Genomic DNA, 23,446 nt, shown 5'->3' with positions numbered 1-23,446 from the left:
CTATTTCTGAACTGGTCAGCCTACCAGATGGCTACCTCATCCATACCAATTAAATTACAGTACCAATCAGATAACAGATGTAAAAATATCTGAAGTGACCACATGTATAAAGAACTAAAAAAACACTGCAAATGATATGTGAGTAAGACTACCAGTTAGCGCTATACAGTGAATATAGTGTAAAACATCAAATAAGCACTGTGTTTGTTTGCAAGAACCCATTTTTCATCAGTCTGGAAAAAACAACACTCACTTTGCCAGTACACTGATGCAGCTTTTAAAATTATGCTAATGTCAATAGCATGCATGCATATATTCAGGTCATTATATAAAGTAAGCAACTCACTGATTGAGAGCTGGATTAAACAAAAATGAATGTGCCGGTCTGCCTTTCTGTCGATGCTTGTGAGCCCTGTGGAGATTTCACAGCAATTGTCTTGTTCTTCACTTTCGGTCCCTCTTTGATTATCTCCCTTGGATGTGCTGACATATATATATGTCTTTGTTACCATGTTGTTTTACTTATGGGTGCTGAAATCTTGATTGGTTAATTATTTAAAATGATGCGTACACTCATCCCAGATAGCGTGGGTTTAAGGCAGTCTTCCTTGTGTTTTTGTGATGTGAAGACCGGTTTGTGGTCTGTGTGATTTTGCATCGTGATGTTCAACTGGCAATTGAACAGTGCTTGTTCTGCTGTATTGGTACAAAGAGTGCAGTTTTGACTAATTAACTTTGTTTCGGCTGCAGTATGTATTCGAGGAGCATTTGATAAAAATTTATATTGAACACGTGTTTTAACAGTCAGTTTCATTTTTACATTTAGTCAAGTTTTGACTAAATGTTTTAACGTAGAGGGGGGAATCGAGACGAGGGTGTGGTGTATGTGTGTGTGTGTGTGTGTGTGTGTGTGTGTGTGTAGAGCGATTTAGAGAAAACTACTAGACCGATCTTCATGAAATTTTACATGGGAGTTCCTGGGTATGATATCCCCAGACGTTTTTTTCATTTTTTTGATAAATGTCTCTGATGACGTCATATCCGGCTTTTCGTGAAAGTTGAGGCGGCACTCTCACGCTCTCATTTTTAAACCAAATTGGTTGAAATTTTGGTCAAGTAGTCTTCGACGACGCCCGGACTTTGGTATTGCATTTCAGCTTGGAGGCTTACAAATTAATTAATGAGTTTGCTCATTAAAGTTGTCATTAAAATCGATTTTTTGCAAACAGATTTGAAATTGATTGCATCGTATTCTTCATGACATTCTGAATCTAAAAATATATATACATATGTCATGTTTACTCTTAAAATGTGATCACAATTAACGAAAATAGATTAATTAGTCTTACGATTAAAATTTAAGAAATCGATCCAAAAATGATTTCATCTTATTCTTTATCGTTTCCTGATTCCAAAAACATATAGATATGATAGGTTGTATTCAAAACAAGCTCAGAAAGTTAACACGAATACAGAAAAGCGCGCTTTCCTGCTTAGCACAATATGCTACCGCGCTATTCTGGCGTGTGCATATCACTGCGTTTTGCACGTGGGAGGTGAGCGATTTCCTTCTCGCGGGGATTGACGAAGCTGTACTGTCTTGGTGAAAAAAATACAGTGCGTTCAGTTTCATTCCGTGAGTTCGACAGCTTGACTAAATGTAGTAATTTCGCCTTACGCGACTTGTTTTTTACTGCGGCTAGATTTCCTGTCTGAACAGTGTGTTGCAATTAGCGCGTCACATTAAGCTGTAAGTGTGTGTTTTGAGACGTAAGAACTAGCACTTGGTTGTAAAGTTATCTGCTCTTGTCACACTTAACTGGTAGCAGACTTTGGCTCTGCCCTTAACTATCTATTGTTCAGGGGATTAGTTCACACCACCCCCTCCCCCCCCCCCCCCAACCTCTTTGACTTTTTCCTGGTAGTTCAGTTTAACTACTCAATATTTTTTTAATGGTTATGATGCATTTTGACATGGTGGGTTTTCATTTTATTATGTTGTGTACTTATCATGTTTTCTTTTCTTTTTCATGACTGTCAACAAGACACAGCATTCTTTTATCCTACATACGTGAGAGACACTCATGAGATAATAATCGTTCAAATCACACCACGTGTGTATATCATGTAAATGAGGTCATGTCAAGCAAGTCTGGCAGGGACCTGTTTCTCCACTGCTTACATGCCAAAGTCACCGAGACAAACGTCACTATAGAAAAAAAAATTGCGCTCGCAAATTTCCGTCAAGGAATTTTCAGAACACGTCATGCCACACTTTCCAGAGTGACGTTTCTTTGCTTTGACGTAATAGATTGCAGGAGGCTTTAGAAGAGGTCGAGGTTCCAAAACAAGCGTCTTCAATTTGGCTGCCTCGACTGCAGGACGTTTTGAGTAAAATACACGTAAGTACAGTATTATTATTATTATTATTATTGTGATCATTTTTATGCGCCTAATCTAGATATAGCCCTAGGCGCTTACATATTAATTTCTGCCGTTTGAAATGGAATTTTTTACAGACAGACAGACAAACAGACATTTTGTACACACAATATATAACGCATTCACATCGGCCAGTGAAGCTCAGTAGCCTATTAGGCGAGCATTCACCTTTCACGGCCTTTATTCCAAGTCAAACGGGTATTTGGTGGACATTTTTATCTATGCCTATACAATTTTGCCAGGAAAGACCCTTTTGTCAATCGTGGGATCTTTAACGTGCACACCCCAATGTAGTGTACACGAAGGGACCTCGGTTTTTCGTCTCATCCGAAAGACTAGCACTTGAACCCACCACCTAGGTTAGGAAAGGGGGGAGAAAATTGCGGCCTGACCCAGGGTCGAACACGCAACCTCTCGCTTCCGAGCGCAAGTGCGTTACCACTCGGCCACCCAGTCCTAGGATAAACAATACTACATGGCTTGCTGTACCGTACCAGATTTACACTCGTTGCTTTTTCAAGTAGTTAACAGCTCGCTTTCACTCGCAGTTCAATATTTAAAAAAACAACACGTGTAAATCTGGTACGACACAGCAAGCCACGTAGTATTCTCTATGTATGCTAATAAAGACATGTTCTAGCGATCTCTATCTTGGTGTCTCACTTGTGTGCTTCCTGGCCTGTGCTCCCCTTATACCCCAACTTGTGTAAGTTTCATGCGTGTGCATGTTTGTGTGCACATGTGTCTGTATGTTTGAAGTATATTCATAAAATAAGGAGACAGAAACAGACACACACGCACACATGCCACACCATCTCTTTGGATCACCACCCCTCACCCTCTCACAAATGCTTGTGTGCTTGCGTGTGCACTACATAATTCCATCTTCTGTTCTGACAGTGACACCCGGCAGTACCTAAAGCTTTTGGTTTTTTTGTTAGTTGTTTGCACTGATCAGTCCAAAGCAAGTTATGTCACTCATCTGTCTTCAGAGAAATTACATCACACACTATTGTAAACCTGAAACTGAGACGGATCAAAACAGACATACAGCAGTCCCTGCAATGTACGGCCCCCCCCCCCCCCCCCCGGCGTGAGCGGCCACCTGACATGTACGGACGCGAGCAACAGAGTGTTTTCCTTCTATATTTGCCCCCCCTTAAATGGACACCTGCAAAACGTGGACACGGACACTAATTTTCGGTCCCAACAGCAGGTCATACCTGCAAAGTACGGACAGATCAACGTCAAATTTTCACCACACCAAAATCGATAACAGAGCAGTCCGGCTTTTGGTACAAAGGTCACAGCCGCAAAGGCGTGATGACAGTCTCTGTTAACTTGGGTGCACGTGTGCCCATCAGGAGGGGGTTAATTTGGGTCAGGAGTGGAGTACACGCACTTTCTTGCTTTCAAATGCGAAGATGCCTACATGAAACTGCACTGGGCTCTTTATTCTTGTCTGTTGGACGTAAGCAACAGAAGCCACAGTCGATAAAAGCCCTCCGAGAAAGAGTGAAAAATCCAAAATTTTAATAATAAATTTTCATTTAATTAATATACTTACCCAACTCACAAATAGCAATTAACTCTAGTTCAGTGCTGGTAATGCTGTACGCGTCCCCTTGGTAACAAGGGAGACCACTCTAAAAAAGAAAGTGATCAATCCCATAAGGCCAGACTATAGCAAGTCTGACTTCCGTATGTGTGCGCATATGCCGCCATCTTATCATTCCAAACGAAGCCCAACTCACTCTTTTTTGGACCCCAGTACCCCCACAGCGGGGAGGCGGGAGGGAATAAACGTTGTGAGTTGGGTAAGTATATTAATTAAATGAAAATTTATTATTAAAATTTTGGATTTGAATTACATATCTTTACCCAACTCACAAATAGCAGATTGCTACTATAGGTGGCGGGTATATAGTGAAATTATGATATTAGGACCTGTCCCGCGGCTACCATAACAGGTAACGCGAAACTGCCGTCCTGTCTCAAGACATCTCTGAGGAAGAAATTAATAAAAAACCTCCTCAGACTGCCAGTAAGCCTACTCCAGTCTTCAGCCTAAAGGGCCCGACCGGAGGACTGTCAAAGAGGAGGCCCATGCCCTTGCCTCATACGTTCTAGCTACAGTGAGAGGCAAAACTGCCCTAACATCCCCAGACTATGCTTGTCAGCAGGTAAACACCTGTCTGATCAACCTGGAGACTCACTTGGTTAAAGTTACTTTTGCAATATCCTTACACCTTGCTGTGTTAAGAGATATCATAAAAGCTTCTGACCTTCTGACCCAATACCGAGTCCGTGACAGGTACCTTCTTAGCGTCCTCACGGGACAAAAATCCACATCAAGCTCCCCAGGAGCAAGAATCCAAAATAGCAGTCCACCTATGCAAGGTTGACTTCAAAAAGTCATACCTCTACCAGAGTAGATGGACCTTCTTCCCTCCTTAAAACATTGTTTAACGTCACTTTCAACCGTTCTAGGTTAACTCACGACGGAGATGAAAGATAAGGCAAATGCCCTTTGATTCAATGATCTAACAAGATCCGTGCAAGTCAGAAAAATCTTCGAAACTTGAAAAGTTAGATTGGCTAAACGTGACTCTAAAGAAGCCAAACTCTTGCTTCGTGAATTGAAAATTGCAATTCGACGCTGGTTTTCCCCATTTTCAGCTAAAAAGCCAGAAAAGTCGAAGAAACCCAAAAGTCATAGATCAGTCTTTCTTAAAAAGAGCTGTCTATATTAAAAAAAAACCCAGAAAGTACGCTTACTCCCACTTCTCACAGAAGCTACTAGAGTAAGCTTGGCTGATTTCCGTGTTGATCAGCCCGGCTAGCCTTGAAAAGGGTTAAAGCAACGCTGCACCAAGCCATAACTATGTGACAGAACTCACATAAAGTCTTAAAATTAAGACATGGAAGAAAAAACGGAAACCCAAAATAGGTGGAACGCCACCCGCATTAAACGGAGAGAAGAGGAGTTCTTTCCATAAGAAAAAAGCCCTTTGTACCAAGCCAGTCTGAGTGACAAATGAACAAAAATGCCATAACCCCTATAAAGACTCTGAACCAAATCCAGAGTTGGGGCGGAAGCGCCTGGGTATCCCCAGGATACCCTTACAGTAGACATCCATGTAAAACGAATGTGAGAAAGCAAAAATACCTTCTTGCCAGCCTAAAGAGGTCTGGAAACCAAGATTGCAAAGACCCGTACTGTGCGACCAACAGGTCGCCAAAACGATCTATGAAAGAGACCCTGTGAAAGCGAGGGTAAGGAGCCAAAAGCTAAAGTAGATAACAGCCAGCCTGAAGCTTTTCGTTTGGAAACGAAAAACAGCCAAGGCCTGCCTTGCGCTTTCCTTTTACCGTGAGATTCTCTTTGTTAGAGAAAAACCCGCGTGCATAGAAGCGGACTCAAACAGAGAACTTTCAAACAAGAAAGAGATTAAAGTCTCGCCAAAAGAACAATACTTTTTAAGGCAGAGGCTTACTCTCAGGTAAAAAACAGCAAAGTTACATCCTTTGTATTTGCGTCCTGACGGACCACAAAGATAACCTGTTAGAACGTAACCGCCCAGGCGAGAGAATAAAAGCCAGATTCGTTCAAAAGAGCCAATCATAAAGAAAAGATGCCACAATCTACCAGAGCTAGGAGATCCTGATCTAACAGACAGTTTCTCCTTGCTATCAAAATCCAGATGGATGTTTGCCAAACCCGAGGGCGGTTCCGTAGAACGAAAAAAGAGAACCTAAGTTCTTAAGCTTGTAGTTAACCTAAGCCTACAGAAAGCGCTCCTTGAGTGACACGCTACTTGAGCGTAAGACACAAGCTAAAGCAACACCGCCACAGGTATAAAGTCGAGCGTTGTCCACAAATGTAGTGATGACAAAGAAGACTCACTTGTGAAAACCTCCACAAGAACAAAAAGACCCCGCCAGAGGATCTAAGAACTTAACACTCAAAGATTCTCCTCAGAAGGCTCAAATCAACTACAAAAAGCCGCGAACAGCGACACAGCTGAAGTATGAGCCTCCCCTTGTTCAACAGTATCAAAACGATCATTGAAATGAGAACCAGCCACCAATCCCGATAAGGCACACACTATTTCAATGCTGTAGCGATTTTGCTATCTCAGCAGCAGGCAGCTTTGAGCAGGCAGGCCAATTATAGCGCGACCCTGCGCTGGCGGTGACCTCTTTTCCGTTTCGCGCGGAAATGCTAGCTGCACAAAGGCTTGTATTTCGTACTCTGGAACTGTACAGCTGTGTGGGCCAGTGTGAAAAAAATACGTGTTTCTTGGTATGAAATGGACTGGTTTGCGTGACTTGAATGTTGGATTACCGTCATCTTGTGTATATTGTTACTCTGATATTCAGGCTTTGTGTATGTGCAAACTAGAGGTCCGCGGAGAATCGGTTTGTTTGATTTTGAAGTAATTCTTCTGTCGACTGTACCGGCCGGTCGTTCTTTCTTCTACTTCCAATAAGCAGAACGTGAGCATTGTATACCATTTTGTAACCACGCTCAATGTTTATACCACCGACCGACTGTGATTCTGATGTTGCCGTCAGTAAGTACTTAGTCTAAACTGTGTCATAAGAGTGAGAATAAGTGCGCGGATGTTTTTGTGTTTGACTTTGGAGCAGTTTTGTTTCGTTAATTCACGCGCCTCAACAGTGCAGGCACGGTTTGGAATTGGAACAGGCACTCGACTCTAGTGCATTTAATCTATTCTGTTTTTTGTATTGCTTGTTTTGCGTCCCCCCCTTCCCCCTTTTTGTGACGTGTTTATTCCTGACTTAATGTTGTGACTGTAATTGTGCTTATGTTCTTGCCTGTCTGTATCAGTGTATTATGGTTTTGCTTGTTTATTGTTATCGATTTCTTTCAATTTGTAGTCACTCTATTTATTGATTTAAGTTGTCTCAGTTAAGAATGGCGGCAGTGCAACATACGGAAGATCTCCACATATTTAGGCTGAATGCTATGTGCAGAATTTGTGGCAGAAGATCAACGGCAGCGAAGGACAAACAACATATCATTAGACATTGCAAAAACTATGCATCAGTGTTGTTTCAGTTTCACGGTATTCAAGTTTCTGAAGAAGCTAATGGCACCACTTTCTCAAGTACATTGTGTGCAACATGCTCTTCTCGTCTCAGCCAACAAAAAAAACCCTAACATTCCACCTCAAGGATTGTCAAAAGCAATGCATAGTAACATTGAAAAAACAAAAGTGATGTGGACACAATACAACTCCAAAGTGGAAGTAGCTGACTGTAGTGTGTGTAAAACGTTTGCCGAACAAATGGCCGGTTGTCGTAAAAAAACAAAAAAAGCCAGTGAAAAAGCTGCTAGTCCGCAAAGAAAAAGCACATGTGTTGACACAATAACAGCTCTAAAACATTGTTTTTTGTTGTTTGTTTTTCTTCTAAAATTGTACATATTGGGTTTTTTTTCTTCTTCTAACAATGTACATTGTGTTTTTGTTTTGTTTTTCTCCCTAAAAATGTACATAGTGTGTGTTTGTGTGTGAGTGTGTGTGTGAGTGTGTGTGTGTGTGTGTGTGTGTGTGTGTGTGTGTGTGTGTGTGTGTGTGTGTGTGTGTGTGTGTGTTCATATGCGTGTGAGGGAATGTTAACCCGCGTAAAGAGTGTGTTTTACACTCACATTTCGAACCGTTTAGTTTGAAGTTACACCCACTCTATTCCATTACAATGCACGTCATCTTTTCTTTTCTTAAGCATCTCAGAGAAATAACAACCCCAACTGTTGTGCTGTGTTGTTTTGTTTCATTTTGTCTGTTCTGTTTTGTTTGCGATAATGAAACAAACGTTAAATTTTCCGTCGGATCGACGAGTTTTGTTTCCTGTGGTATATACAAGTTTGTGAGAACAAAAGTGAAAACCAGAGTCAACTGTGTTAAACAACTGGTGTGCTGTTCTGGGATATGGATGGGTACCGATATGGATCTATCTGCATCGACGACTGAAGAACTACGCCGGGTTGGCTTTTTGTTTTATTCACATGCAGCTAACAATTTGCATGAACATGTATTGCCGTGAGATCTTTTTTCTTTATATTATGTTACTGACATTATTTACATTATTTTGAATTATATAATTATATAAACGCAAAACAAATTTTACATGCGCACCACGAAATGCATGCCTATAATAATTGTATGAAAATACGAAAATGTATATATACTCTGCTGTTTTTATACATTTTGTAAAGTGTTGTATATATATACATATATATACAAAATGTACATAGTGTGTGTGTGTGTGTGTGTGTGTGTGTGTATATGTACTTGGGGATTAACTTGGTCTTTTTCTTTCATTAATTAGTGTTCTTTTATTGTGGCACATTTAGGATGTTTTGTTTACTGTGTTGTCTTCTGCCGTCTTACATACTGTGCCGTTCCTGTTTCTTTAAATGCAACATGCACATGTTTTTCAGAGTGTAAAGAGTGGCATAATTATATACTTGGGGAGCAAACACTTTTTCTAATTCTCTCATTTACCCTTTCTTCTGTCTTGAAAATTGTGGCATGTTTTGTTTCATACTATTGACATACATGTATTATCCGCCTATGTGTTGTCGGGGGCTAATATCATGTGGCACTTCGCGCGGATTTGGGTGAGCGCGCGCGAGCTACGTTTTTTTTTCTCCTGTGGTATATTATAGATACAAGTTTGTGAGACTTGTATAGGAGGGCCGTGAGGTAAGCGTTTTTGTTTTATTCACATGCAGCTAACACTTGAACATGAACATGTATTACCGTAAGATCTTTTTTCTTTCTTATATGTTACAGACATTATCTACACTATTTTGAATTATATACTTATATAAACGCAAAACAAATTTTACATGCGCACCATCAATGACTTCTACTAGTAGTCCTTGGCATAATATGTATGTAAATATACGACTGTATATACTCTACTGTTTGTATATATTTCGTAAAGTGTTGTATATATGTATTATGTACTTGGGGATTACCTTGGTCTTTATCTTTCATTATTTTGTGTTCTTTTATTGTGGCACATTTAGGATGTTTTGTTTACTACGTTGTTTCAGGGTTTTTCTTTAAATGCAGCATGCACATTTTTTTCAGAGTGCAAAGAGTCGCATAATTATATACTTGGGGGGGGGGGGGGGGGGGGGGAACACACTTTTTCTAATTCTCTCATTTATCCTTTCTTCTGTCTTGTGAATTGTGGCATGCATTGCAATAAATACAACTATTGAGAGATGCCCGGCAAAACACACTAAAAACATCAGTTCCGAAAGGCAGGGAGGGCCACCAATTATCCCGCACTCTGAACCACTGCTCTGCTCGCGGCATCCTTATCAACACAGCTAACAGAGAGGGCCACGCACGCTAGCTGCAGACAAAGAAGAGTGGTCTGGCCCTATTTCAGGCGCCACTGTGGGTGGAAGGGGTTGGAGGGAAATGGGGGAGGAAAGGGTAAATAGGCGGGAGGGGAGTGCTTCCTGCCAGTTATTTTTAGCTGGAGCCAGTCTGCAGCAGACAGTACCTGGAAAGGAACACAGTGGGCAATGCTTGCCAAAAATCGGAAAAGTTTTGAAAATTTTCAAACACCGGAACTCCATGACCAGATACTCCATCCACCTGTCTCCTTCCAGCTGGAAGACTGGAAGAGGAAGTGGATACAGCCTGTATAACAGCAAAGGAACCGCAGTAACGGAACCGGAAGCCAAAGGCTGAAAAGTACCGACTACCAACGCCACAGTGTTAACGGTAGAAGGCTATCCCATCCTGTACCGGAAGACACGGCCGCAAAGGCGGAAGCGAAACCGGCCGTGGATTAGTAAACATTAGAACCACCCGGCTGCATAGAAACACCCCGGACGATCCCGTTGTCCTCAAACCATTTCAGCTGCGAGCGCCACTGCACTTGCTAACATGAAACGGAACCTGAATTCAGTGCTTTTCATAAATGCGGAAGCACCTTCCTCTGACAGCCGTCAAGCACAACCGTGCAATCCGGAAGCTGACTCCCTGTTTGACTTAATTGTCCAACAAAGAACCAGCCCTACTGCTCACTTCCTGCCCCCCGGGAGGAAGCGGAAGTCAAAACTACAAGACATTTGCCATCTTCAGGGCAATGAACGACGATTCCCGGCCGCGGAAGTGAACTTTCTGTTCCTCCGAACTCCGGAAGTCGTCGAACAAAGATAGAGGTGGACGAAGTAAAAATATTTCTCAGCCACCCCTTCCTGTCAAGTCCTAAATGCCGTTTTCCGCTGCCCACGCCACTGCGCTGGACAACTTGAACGGCAAGTTAAGCTGGGTGTCATCCACCACCGTGGACACACCCTCCAAACATCACCTTCCTGCTCGGTATCAAAGTTAGGAAGGTGACCCCCAGAGAGACTCGCATGGTCAAGCCAAGAATCACCCAGCCCAACAACTTCCTGCCCCCAGGGCGGAAGCTTACGTTGCCCAGCCACGAAAATGCATGCTACATTCCTCGTGCGAACGTACACCACTTTCACCGGAGAACCCGGCTACACGCGGCCATTTGCCAACTCCAGGGCAATGGACAACGATTCCCGGAAACTGAAGAGAACATCCTGTTCCTCTGGAACCAGATAGAGGTGGAGTAAGTTACGCCCTGCTCTCAACCACCCCTTCCGGTCAAAACTTAAATGCCGTTTTCCGCCGCCCACGTCACTGCGCTGGACAACTTGAACGGCAAGTTAAGCTGGGTGTCGTCCATCCCCATGGACGCACCCTCGTTAACCTTCCTGCTCGCCATCGTAGTCAGGTAGGTGACCCCAGAATGACACCCATGGTCAGCACCAGAGTCACCAATAACTTAAATGCCATTTCCGTTAGCCCGCGTCACGCGCTGGACAACTAGAACGGCAAGTAAGCTGGGTGTCGCCCACCACCATGGACGCACCCTCGTTAACCTTCCTGCTCGCCATCGTAGTCAGGTAGGCCACAGAGGCCTAGTCAGTCACACCGTCCTGCTCGAAATCAGACCCAGGAGGTTGACCTACAGACAGACACCCGCGGTCCATCCAAACGTCGGCTTCCATCAATCAATCAATCAATGAGTCTTATATCGCGCATATTCCGTGGGTACAGTTCTAGGCGCTCTGCAGTGATGCCGTGTGAGATGAAATTTTATACGGCCAGTAGATTGCAGCCATTTCGGCGCATATTTACCTTTCACGGCCTATTATTCCAAGTCACACGGGTATAGGTAGACAATTATTAACTGTGCCTGAGCAATTTTGCCAGGAAAGACCCTTTTGTCAATCGTGGGATCTTTAACGTGCACACCCAATGTAGTGTACACGGGGGGAGGTTCGGACACCGAAGAGAGTCTGCACACAAAGTTGACTCTGTGAAATAAATTTCCGCCGAACCTGGGATCGAACTCACGCTGACAGCGGCCAACTGAATACAAATCCAGCGCGCTACCAACTGAGCTATATCCCCGCCGGCTTGACCGACTACTTCCTGCCCACCGGGTGGAAGAGGACGAAGATGCTCCCCGAAATACTCATAAAGAGTGGGTCGGAGCCCGACATCCTTTCGCTGCTCATCGGGACTTTCAAGGCATATGTAGCGCTTTACTGCCTCCTGAGCTCGCACACCGCTTTCGCTAGAGAACCTAGCTACTTGCGGTGTAGACATACCTTTGTCAAGAGTCGGCGTGTTCAGCAGAGACACCATGCGAACCCCACCGGCCGGCGAGGCATGGACATCAGCCCGAGTCACAGTCGCTGAAGCCTGAGCGGAAGTTGAAGTAGCTGAAGGAGATGGCCGGATCTTGGCTAGAGAGAAAGCATCTGAAACACCGGAAGGGGGTGAACGCAGTTCCTCCCGAGTGGAGGACAATTCTGACGCTAACGTAGAAACTTGCGCGCTAAGTGTCAGTAAAAACGAGGCCCCGTTCGTGGCCGCTAAACCAGGGTAAAGAGGAGACCCAGACTCAGTAGGGGCTACACCCGAAAGACTAACTCTGTCTGACATTAACATAGCTTGACCGGAGGCTAAATGTTAATCAGCCAAAGACGAAACCTGCGAACTAATCGCCAGTAACGACGAACGCAACGTCGGAGGGCAAAACACCTGAACCACCAGATGCCCCCGACACAACAACATCCTAATCAACAACAACATCTTTGTCACCGCGAGTGACCTTGTCCCTTAAGCGGACAAAATGGCGGTCGACGGCTTGTCGACCAAAACATCAAAACATTTGCCTGTTCCCGGTTCTGAGAGTGAAATGGCGGTTAGTCCGGCACTCTTACTCTTACTAGACGAGGAATCTTTTCTTAGTAGGAGACGCTGCAACAGTAGCCTGTCTCAAACTAAGTATAAACTTGGCGTTCTCCGCCATGACAAAAACGAACTCACGAAAAAATTCTTACTAGAAAAATTCTTACAAGTTCGCAAAAGCGCGACAAGAATTTGTCGCCCAAATTTTCATAAAACAGGCAAGGTCTCACCCAAACAGCAAAGGTGTAGGTAAAGCTCAGCGGCAGACCAAGGGGCGAAGCCAGAGTCCGTAGACTCAGAAACAAGGCTGAAAACAGCCGGAGCGTACTTGATAAGCGACCAGTCTTGTTGAACGCTGAGTGTGGAATGATAAGATGGCGGCATATGCGCACGCATACGGAAGTCAGACTTGCTATAGTCTGGCCTTATGGGATTGATCACTTTCTTTTTTAGAGTGGTCTCCCTTGTTACCAAGGGGACGCGTACAGCGTTACCAGCACTGAACTAGAGTTAATTGCTATTTGTGAGTTGGGTAAAGATATGTAATTCAAATCGGCCACCGTTCTCAGCATCGCGTGTCTGTGTGTAACCTCTTTCATTGACAAGATACTCTTGTTTCCCCACAGCCTTGAGTCGGTTACCTAATCTGTGAACCCTTCAGTTGTGTTGCTTTGTCAAAAGTTGGACACATTCAACTGGTTTTGCTCTGAGTGAACAGTGCAGCTGGCCTCAATTATCCGGTGACACCTCTCTGGCCACAGCACCAAACAGTACATGGCTGGGGGGAGGAAGAGAGAGAGAGGGGGGAGGGGGTAGCTGGCTAAACTCAGCGGGGTGTCAGGTGTCACTGCATGTCAGCAGGAAGAGCATTGGAGAGAAATAGATAGGTGTACTCTTCCAAACAATTTCCAAGGATCAGTTGTCAGGGCTTAGGGTAGGCAGTGAGGGAGAGTGAGAGCGGTGTTGTGTACAGTGTACACTGTATCTCGACTGAAGAGTGAAAAGTCACTGCCACAAGATCGGCATGCAGTCAATAAAGCCAGACAAGAAGAATAATTATGACATGCGGCTCTATCTGCTGGTTGGCTCACGGGCGGGGATATAGCTCAGTTGGTAGCGCGCTGGATTTGTATTCAGTTGGCCGCTGTCAGCGTGAGTTCGATCCCAGGTTCGGCGGAAATTTATTTCACAGAGTCAACTTTGTGTGCAGACTCTCTTCGGTGTCCGAACCTCCCCCCGTGTACACTACATTGGGTGTGCACGTTAAAGATCCCACGATTGACAAAAGGGTCTTTCCTGGCAAAATTGCTTAGGCACAGTTAATAATTGTCTACCTATACCCGTGTGACTTGGAATAATAGGCCGTGAAAGGTAAATATGCGCCGAAATGGCTGCAATCTACTGGCCGTATAAAATTTCATCTCACACGGCATCACTGCAGAGCGCCTAGAACTGTACCCACGGAATATGCGCGATATAAGACTCATTGATTGATATGCGATCGTAACTTTGTCTGTGCGTGCGTGTGTGCGTGCGTGTGTATGTCTGTGGTAGAAACTTTAACATTTGACTAAACACCGAAATACTCATTTCACCTGGTTATTTTTCAAGCACCATCTTCAAAATATTGAAGCAATGATCAACATTGTGTCGGCATGTGTGTAGTTAAAGCGTGTATCCAAAGAAAACGGGTGGTGGGGGTTTTGAAGGGGTACAAGCAGTTGACTGGTTTCTGTGGTGTGTGGTACATGTATGTAGACCAGGTCAGGTGTCAAGACCAGGTCAGGGGTCGCGCGAAGGATTGTGGTATAGATTCACTTCTCCAGTTCTCACTTCTGCATTCGCCGATTCGGGGAAGACGATTTCATGTTGTTCGGTTTCTAAGCTCCAGAAAAGTAAATAAAGAAGCTACCAAAGGGAGATTTCCTACAATTTGATCTGCACAGCGTTTTTCCAATGTCCACGCGAGGAAGAGCTGTCGAAAGCGCAGTGTCGATCTGGCAGCCGTATCCCGGTAAGTACAGAGACAGATCTAGTGTCTCCCACTCTGATAACGTGTCACCTACTGTTAATCCGTTTTGTTTTAATTTCTTTTTATTTCAGCAGACACGGATGTCAAACACAGTGCTAGGCAGTCACCTCTAGTGAAATGAGTTGATCTAAAGTGCCTGTAATGTTTGGATGTCTTTAATTGTTCGTGGTTCGATTTATGTGAATTTCAAGACTTGCAGTAGAGTCTCAAGTTAAGTTTACTCTGCCCGAAAAAAACTGTCCATCATTTACTTGAACATGCAGATATAAGGAAACGGAATGAATCTGTTCTCAAAGTCAAAATGATCACGATTTTTTCCTCAGATTCAAAACATGCACTGTCATGGTTTTGTCTGTACAATTTAGTAAGTCTTACCTTGCAACAACTTCCTTGAACTTGAAAGACAGTTTTTGAATGCTAGATCTGTATCGCGTTTCATTCCAGACTCGATTCTCTCTTTGATTGTACTGTTTGCTGTTTACGCACTATCATGATTCACTATGTAACGTTTGATAAGCTTACCTTGCAACAGCTTTCTTGTCTTTGTTGACATTTTCTTTCAAGGCAGTACAACGTAAGATTAGATTCTTTCGGACAGAAGGTAGAATGTGAGTTTTGAGACAACGACAGTCGTCCAAAGAAAGCTTGCTGTGGCATTTGTTTGTAAATAGGCCTAATGGTACATGTGTCACAGTGATTCTGTATTTTTCTGCGGTTGATGTGGTTTCTTTTTTCCTCTCTTGTTTTTTCCCTCCTGAGTTGATCGTTATCATTTAAACAAGACCCTCAGAGAGTACCTCTATTGCTCCTTAAAATGGAATGTGAATAGTGTGTTGGTTGTGTTGACCGTCAGAATTATTTTAAGAACCAGGCTGCTGCAGTCAGTTGACATGTTTCGCATATTGTAGGGTTACCATGCTGCATAGGTAAAGTGGCTTGTATAACCTGACTATTCTGTTTCAAAACACTGTTTATATTTGTGTAGGTTGTAGTCATCATAACTAATCGCATTTTGCCATTTGTTTCAGAAAGGAGGTTAACCTACAAGATCGACGCTATGTCAGATATGCCTCAGCCACATGAAGACTTCCGAATTTAGATCCACTCGGCATGGTGACAAGTCTTGATGAAAAGTATGGGACTGAGGACAGCAGTGGAAAAAGTGGCCACATGGCAGGTACCTATTGCTTAGTGTCTGCAGTGCAAAAGACAGATAAGCTGATGGTAGATTTGCAAATGAACACAGTGCCTGTGTGTGTGTGTGTGTGTGTGTGTGTGTGTGTGTGTGTGTGTGTGTGTGTGTGTGTGTGTGTGTGTGTGTGAGGATTGCACAAGATCTCATTCAAGGACAACTGCACCAACAACAAATACACAGTCATTTTATCTGTTTGCCTTCTTTTGAAAATTATACATGGAGTTGATATGATGCGTTAGTTTTAACTCTGTGTGTGTGTGTGTGTGCGTGTGTGTGTGTGTGTGTGTGTGTGTGACGGATGAGTTTGTGTTACTGTTTGTTGATTTCTTATGGGAGCCTTGAAGGCTTCGCCTCTTGTTTTTATTCAAACTGGTTTTCAATGCTTATTCTCACAAAGCATCTGCACACCTGCCTCTGTGCTGTGGCTGCTTTAGTATGTCAGTGCATGGTGAGTGCGTTCACTGCCTTGAGGATTTATTTTATCTCTTCTTTTCAACACCATTCATACAAATAATTTTTTGCAGAACGTTTAACAAAATATTAGGAGTTGGATGTTATCGTTTAGTAGCCACAAGAAGTGGTTAGCATAGACTCAAACATGTTGTGTGTGTGTCTCTGTGTGAGTGTATGGGGGAGGGGATCCCAGGTGTGGTCACCCCTCCCGTGACCGGCCACCTGCAATGTACGGACAGGTTTGCTATGGCCCAAGGGTGTCCGTTCATGAGAGGGACTGCTGTACTGACAATCTTAACCTTCGCCCGACCTGGTTATCGACTACACACGCAAGACATCGTGGGGCCGTGCGGACCATGCTTCTCAAACTCAAAGAAGGAAACATATGCATACCCTTCCGTAGACCCATGCTTTCCAAAGAAGCAAAAACGTGTATTCCCTTCCGTATACGCTGTGGTTAAATTTCAGCGAGAAGTAATCAAATTAAATTATTTAATTATTACCGTGCAGACTAAAGCTTTTCAAAAAAGGAAAAACGTGAATACCCTTCTGTGGACGTCGTGGGGCCGTGTGGACCCACATTGTTATGTATTAATTTCGCTCCACGCGACTTGCTTATAACTCCAAAATGAAACAGATCGTAGAAAATGGTGTTTAGAGCCAATACCTGAAGGTTTGTGACTTCTCTCCCTAGTTTTTATGTAAGTTCCTTCTGTTTGAGAAACATGAGTCCGCACGGCCCCACGATGTCTTCTGTGTGTAGTCTAAATTTGACCTTTATTTTTTTATTTACTTCTCGCTGAAATTTAATGATCTTTTAGGACATAAGAGCTTTTTAGGTGTCTGAGGCATTCTTAAAAGCTCATTAAACAATTCCAACTGGTTTAAGAGATATTTGCAATTAAACACCCTTCTTCCAGGGTCCACACGGACCCACGACAACCGGCGAAGGTTAAACGAAATGAGGCAGAGCGCTGTTTAGAGATCAAATAACCAGAGGGAAGTAAGCGCTCTATATGCATGCGACATGTGTAATGGAGTAAGCGAGAGTTGTACGGAACCAATCTCCTGGCACCTGAGATTGAAATGAACAAGGGACTTTCATCCAGACATACTGACAGACAAATAGATGCTAATCTATATCACAAATAAACACACTCATCCACAATGTAATGAATTACAATTTTGTCTTCAAAAGGCAGGGTGTGACCAGTGCAGTGTGGTGTACTATCCTTCCCAAATCAGAACAATACAGGTAGAAAAATATAACATTAACTTACCTGACCATTCTAAGAAGTAATCAAGCTGTGCATCTGACAAGCCACATGCTGGAGGCGCTTTTGTAGCACATTCTTTGTGAAACTTTTTCCTGCGGCAGAAAAAGTCAAGCCCTCTAAATCTTTACTCATTCAGGAGAACAAAGAGGTTATCCACTTTCTAAGATATAACAAATATATTAGGAGAGTGACATAGCTGCCGTTCTGAACTGGTGTTCTGACCTCTGAACAGATTTGTGCTTTTCCTTGAAACAGTTCAGAATTTACATTACAAATGATTCTTCTGTATTGTTTTACAGTGTTAACCTCTTGAATGCCAGCTATTTTTCCCTCTCAGGTATTCCTGTGTGCCAGGGTAAAATTGAGTGAATACCCCTGCATTTTTGATCTCTTCCAACACTTCAAGAATAGTATACCTCCTTATAGTATCTTCTTCTTCAGCGTTCCAGAATTGTCTGGTTACGTGTGAGCTCGTTTGCCCATTTGGGTTCCCCACACTATACTCTGAGAGCATAGTCAGCTCACTCCGCTTTCGTTGAGTAGGCATGCTGGGTATTTTCGTGTTTCCATAACCCACCGAACTCCGACATGGATTACAGGATCTTTTCCGTGCGCACTTGGTCTTGTGCTTGCGTGTACACATGAAGGGGGTTAAGTCACTAGCAGGTCTGCACATAAGTTAACCTGGGAGATCGGAAAAATCTCCACTCTTAACCCACCAGGTGGCAGCGACCGGGATTCGAACTCACGACCTCCGGATTAGGAGGCCGACGTCTTACCACTGCCTTAGCCAATGCACACAATGTGCTAATGACCATCTTGTAAACAAGTGAAAATGGACTGTTTTTCGTTTTCATTTCTTTATAGTCCCATTGCTGGGAAATTCGGGTCGCTTCCTCCTAGTGGAAAGCAAGCAGCAACAGAGTCCCGCTACCCAGGTGTCTGCGTTTTAAAAATATAATGCACTTATGGCAGAATAACCGCGTTTTTTTATGTGCCACAGTGGTGACATGGGAGTGGAACAAGGATACTGTCTCTGAGTCTGCACATAACGTTGACCCGTATCCAGCCCGGCCCCGATTTAAACCTTCGACCACAGGATCAGAAGTCCAGTGCTCTACCAACTGAACTACCAGCCGGCCCCTGTTCCAAATGCTGAGAAATACTCTTGCTTTTCTGGACAAAGGAAAGCATTTACACACAGAAATATCAACAGACGTTTTCAAGCACTTTGGAAGAGTTGCAGTGGATTTATTGATATCCGGATACAGCGAGACAAACAAAACCCCATGGTTGACCACTTAAAACCAGCAATCGCAGCGAATAACCGACTCAAATGTATATATGAAATTAAGTGTCTGCTCGATATGACCCCATTTCTTTTGAAATATACACATCAGAGTTTACGATTCGTTGCGGCAACCATCACTTGCCCCAAGTGATACCAGATAACATGTTTTGCCTGAGGTCACGTGTGGTCATGGGAGTTTGGGAAACACGCAAGCTCAGCGATCACTGCAGGCCATTGACAACGGGTATATTATTTCATGTATATAGACTTGCTCTGAGCAGGAAGATGGCTTTCATGTATCATTATTTTTAAAATTAAAATTTTCAAATTAAAATTAAAACCACAGCATGAATACAGTATGTTTCTTCTTTCACCAAAGAGTGTGTATACTTGCAAATACACTTGAAGACAAAGCTTTCACATTAGCATTGCCACATCGCCCAGCGTCAACTGAGGACACAGTGAAAAGGCACTTTTTTTCACTTTGAGTGAAAAATAATTGGCATAATTGATGTTTGTGAGTCACAAATTATGTATCAAATGAAAAAGGAATGAATAAAGAAATGATTCAAAAACAAAGTTTACTGTATGAAATTAATAAAAGATGTGTTTTGGAATATTTTGAGTGTGAAAGTGCGTGTTCGTCTTCGCGGCCATTTTCGCGTCACTCTTAGCAGACGACCAGTTCATTTCAAACTGCTGGGAATACCGTAATTTTCATTGGAGGGCTGTGATATTTTGCAACCAATCAGAGAAAGCCTTACATCTTTCCCATACAGAAAACCGCGACCCACCGGAAGCTACATCTCCGTCAGCATGACGGTGAATATTACTCGTGTGAGTTTCACTAAAATTTGGTCTGAAAACTTCCATCGGCATACACGGTTCAAATGCAGTTTATAAAACATTAACTTCTGTTTCATTTAAGCCAAAAATCAAAAGAATCGAGCGAGAAATGACTTATTCCCAACGATTATGCTGCGCAAAACTGGACCCGAAAAATGCGAAACTCGGTCGATCAAAAGCCTGAAGAGGTTGCGATCTCGGCTCGCTGAAAGCAAAGTGATCTCAAACTAAAAGGACCATATCTCGCTAACTACTGCACCGATTCAAATAAAACAAATTGCTATGTGCTCAGAATTTTGATCTCTTTAAAATGGTGTGTTTCTTGTCATTTAACCATTAATTTCAAAATGTCATGTCATTGCCATAGCAATCAGTCTATGTCCCATGTATTTAGCTACTAGCTTTGTCCTCAAATGACGCCCAAAATTTCTCAACTAAAATGACCATATCTCGAGAACTACTGCACCGATTTAAATAAAACAAATTGCTTTGTGCTCAGAATTTTGATCTCTTTAAAATGGTGTGTGTCTTGTCATTCAACCATTAATTTCAAAATTTCATGTGTCATTGCTATTCACATACTTACAAATTTATAAATAAATGTTTGAGATTACCCAAAGGAAAAAACACACTACAGGGGAATTCCACTATATCGTGAATTTGGCTATATCACCATGGCATCTTAGACCCCGGAAAAAAAACCCAGAACCAACCTTAAAACAATTATTTCAAAAATTTAAATTTTTTTTCGTCTGCACATTTTCTCTCATGGATTTGTAAAGAACGCCTCAAATTTCACACACCATAGCATATCAAACATGACATCCCTTAGGCAGCATGGATAACGGGTAACCATCCTTTATTGCCAGCAGTGTCTGCTGTGCAGTCAAGCATGCCGATTTAGGTACTGTGTCAGTCCAATTGCCCAGGCCAGGTGTTTCTCCAGCTACTACTAAGGCGCCAGTAACTGCTTATTGAGCACAAGGTTACTGAGGTGGAATCAAATCAAATTTAATTTACGAGGGTTGTGGCATAAGCATTACAAACAAGCTTTTTTTCAACCAGCCCTTGTACAGAGAGGGACTACTCTAATCACATATTTACACGGATATTCATTCACCTTAAAAAAGAGAGAAAAAAACAGAAAACAAAAATCAAGGAATATGTACACATTAAAGGTTTTACGCAAATACAAAGCGTTGTACACTTGTGAAAAATACTGAATAAACATGCATGAGCAAATGTGTTATGTAAACTTGGAGTTTTTATCATAATGAAACACTGATGCTATGGATAAATATGGAAATAAATCTAAAACGTAGTCTTTCATCACAGTGACTTTTCGCAATTTCATGGGTGAACATTTTGGAAGGCGGGGGTCCAGGGGCCGCTAAGGCTCTGGTGGGGTGCAGGGGCAGCGCCCTTGCTGGGGGGTCTAGGGGGGCAGTCCCCCCAGCCAAAAATAAATGTAAGCATTTTAGGGAGGGTTTAGGTGGCCTCTCCTGACTCTAAATCTTAGAACAAACAAGCTTTTTAGAGATGCATAATATATCAATCTTGTAAACTTGAAGGTATTTGTAACTGACCAGCTCAAAATGAATTTTAGCAATTCAAGAGGGGCTATTTGAGCCTCTCCCGGCTTTAAAACTGAAAACAGCAAACAAAAAAATGAAAAAATGGGGGGGGGGGGGGGGGGTTGAATGCACAAGATCAAAAACCTCCATACTTTAAGATGTTTGGTTGTATCACTCTTGCTAGGGGGTCTACAAAAACAAGTGGTAAACACATTTCAAGAAGGGTTTTAGAAGCCTCTCCTCGCTTATAGACAGGTCCGGATTTTAAAAATTCCGTAACCCGGTAGGCATTTTTGAGGAAAAGTTTTTTTTTGTTTTTTTTCTTCGTCCTTACACCTGTTCCATTGTCCCGTTGTGCTCTCACACCGCCCCGTCCCTGCACTCACTGCTCCAACCACTTCTGAATTTCGTTCCGCCGCCAGACTTGTCGATTTTACAGACGCTCCAGGGGGGGATGTCGGGTCGCTGCGGTAGGCTACCCTCGGAAGATGACACTGCACTTCTGCTGAGTCACTTCGACGGTGTTCAGTCAGCCCACTATCTACTATGCCCCCTACAAACGACATTGACTTTAAGTCGCGGAGCCAGACTGAGTGAGCATCCCCTCCAGAGAGCAGATCGCCACCACGTCCCTCCGTCGACCCCCCAGAACGTCACACGTTGAAGACTGACAGCAGAACTACTATTCAGGGAAGGATCGAACAGTAACACTCAGACCAAGGTCACCATGAGAGCTCCGGGCATGAAGGGCCACAAGAGCAAGGACAATTTATATTTTGGATGATTAATGAGATGAGGATGATTATAATGATGATGCTTTGGATTTCCAATTTGGTTTGAGACTACGTAACAGGGCAGCACTCTACGCTTACTGTCATAATATATCCTGGCGTCAACCAGGCCCGAAAACTGCCGCACCTGCGGTGTTGGTCAGGTAAACAGAATCTGAGCACCCTCAAAGTCGCATTCGTTAAGTGAATGACACTCGGCTGTGTGATCCCAGCCTTCCCATAGGAACCATTGCACTTCCACTCTGGGTAGGAGCCGACCGTAGCCCGAAAAACCCACATGACCCTGATGGGATTCGAACCCACGACCTCCCGGCCCGCAGCCCGATGCACTTAATAACCACTGCGCTACGGGGGCCCCAGTTTAGTCAGAAAATTAAATAAATAAAGAAAAATGGCCGCCGCGAGACTGTAAGAAGTATGAATTCCGCATATAGCCCGGTATTTTATCCTTAAAACTCGTCTACATGTAATTAAATCTTACCCTTATTACTTGTAAGTATCTACAGCAATCAGAAAAGGAAGTATCAAAACTTGTAACTGACATGCAGTTAATTGAAATTGCACAGTCTGCAGAACATAGCCAACAACAGGCATGGGAATTGATAAAAGTAAAAAAGGCTGACATTTTGTAAGTAATATTAAAGTCGATGGCGCGAAGCGCCTAGCCTTACTAGGGGGGTCGGGGGGCATGCCCCCCTCCCCCCCCCTCCCCCGGAAAAATGTCTCCAAAGAACCCAAATAGTGCAATTTGGTGTCATCTGAGGTCCAAATTTGCCATTAAATTCAGTTTTCATAACCATTTTTGCCTCCCCCGTCTGTTTTTTCGGCGGACACTTTTGCTTTTTCGGCGGAACGAAAACAATATTCGGCAGAAATTTGCCTTTCGGCGGACAATTCCCATGCCTGCAACAAAGACCTTGTCACAGAGGCAATTGAAGCAGACTTGCTGTCAGCTGAGAGGAAAGGTCAGGAGCAGCTGAATTCGTTTGTTGAGGAGAGACTGGTGGCTACTGAGCAGAGAAAAGTCAGGCTAAGGGATCCACTGCCCAAAAACAAGTTTCTGACGTTTTCATCCCTGTTTGCAGTCAAACGCACAGACTCACGCACAGGTGGTGTGAAAACTGTCAAAGCAGACAGAAATATCCTGCAACGTCTCATCACTGCCTATGAAGCTAGAAGAGACGTCAACCTCCAGGATGTCCTAAATCATGAACTCTTGGCAGTCCCACTGGCCATTGCTGAAATGAATGGACAGCTTCGTTCAGGTCCAA

General features: G+C 43.3%; 1 protein-coding gene across 1 annotated transcript in view; it reads right to left on the bottom strand.

The window, feature by feature from the left end:
• The window catches only part of LOC138977043 (kinase suppressor of Ras 2-like), a 180,618-nt gene that overhangs the window by 83,795 nt on the left and 73,377 nt on the right, over positions 1-23,446 (bottom strand). Inside the window, exon 8 of the mRNA XM_070349945.1 lies at positions 17,677-17,765. Within this exon, the coding sequence (XP_070206046.1) occupies positions 17,677-17,765 (89 nt within the window). The remainder of the gene's footprint in view (positions 1-17,676; positions 17,766-23,446) is intronic.

The sequence above is a fragment of the Littorina saxatilis genome, linkage group LG9 (assembly GCF_037325665.1).
Source record: "Littorina saxatilis isolate snail1 linkage group LG9, US_GU_Lsax_2.0, whole genome shotgun sequence".
Lineage (NCBI taxonomy): Eukaryota > Metazoa > Mollusca > Gastropoda > Littorinimorpha > Littorinidae > Littorina > Littorina saxatilis.
The sequence above is the reverse complement of the archived record's forward strand: the minus strand, read 5'-3'. Positions and strand labels throughout refer to the sequence as shown.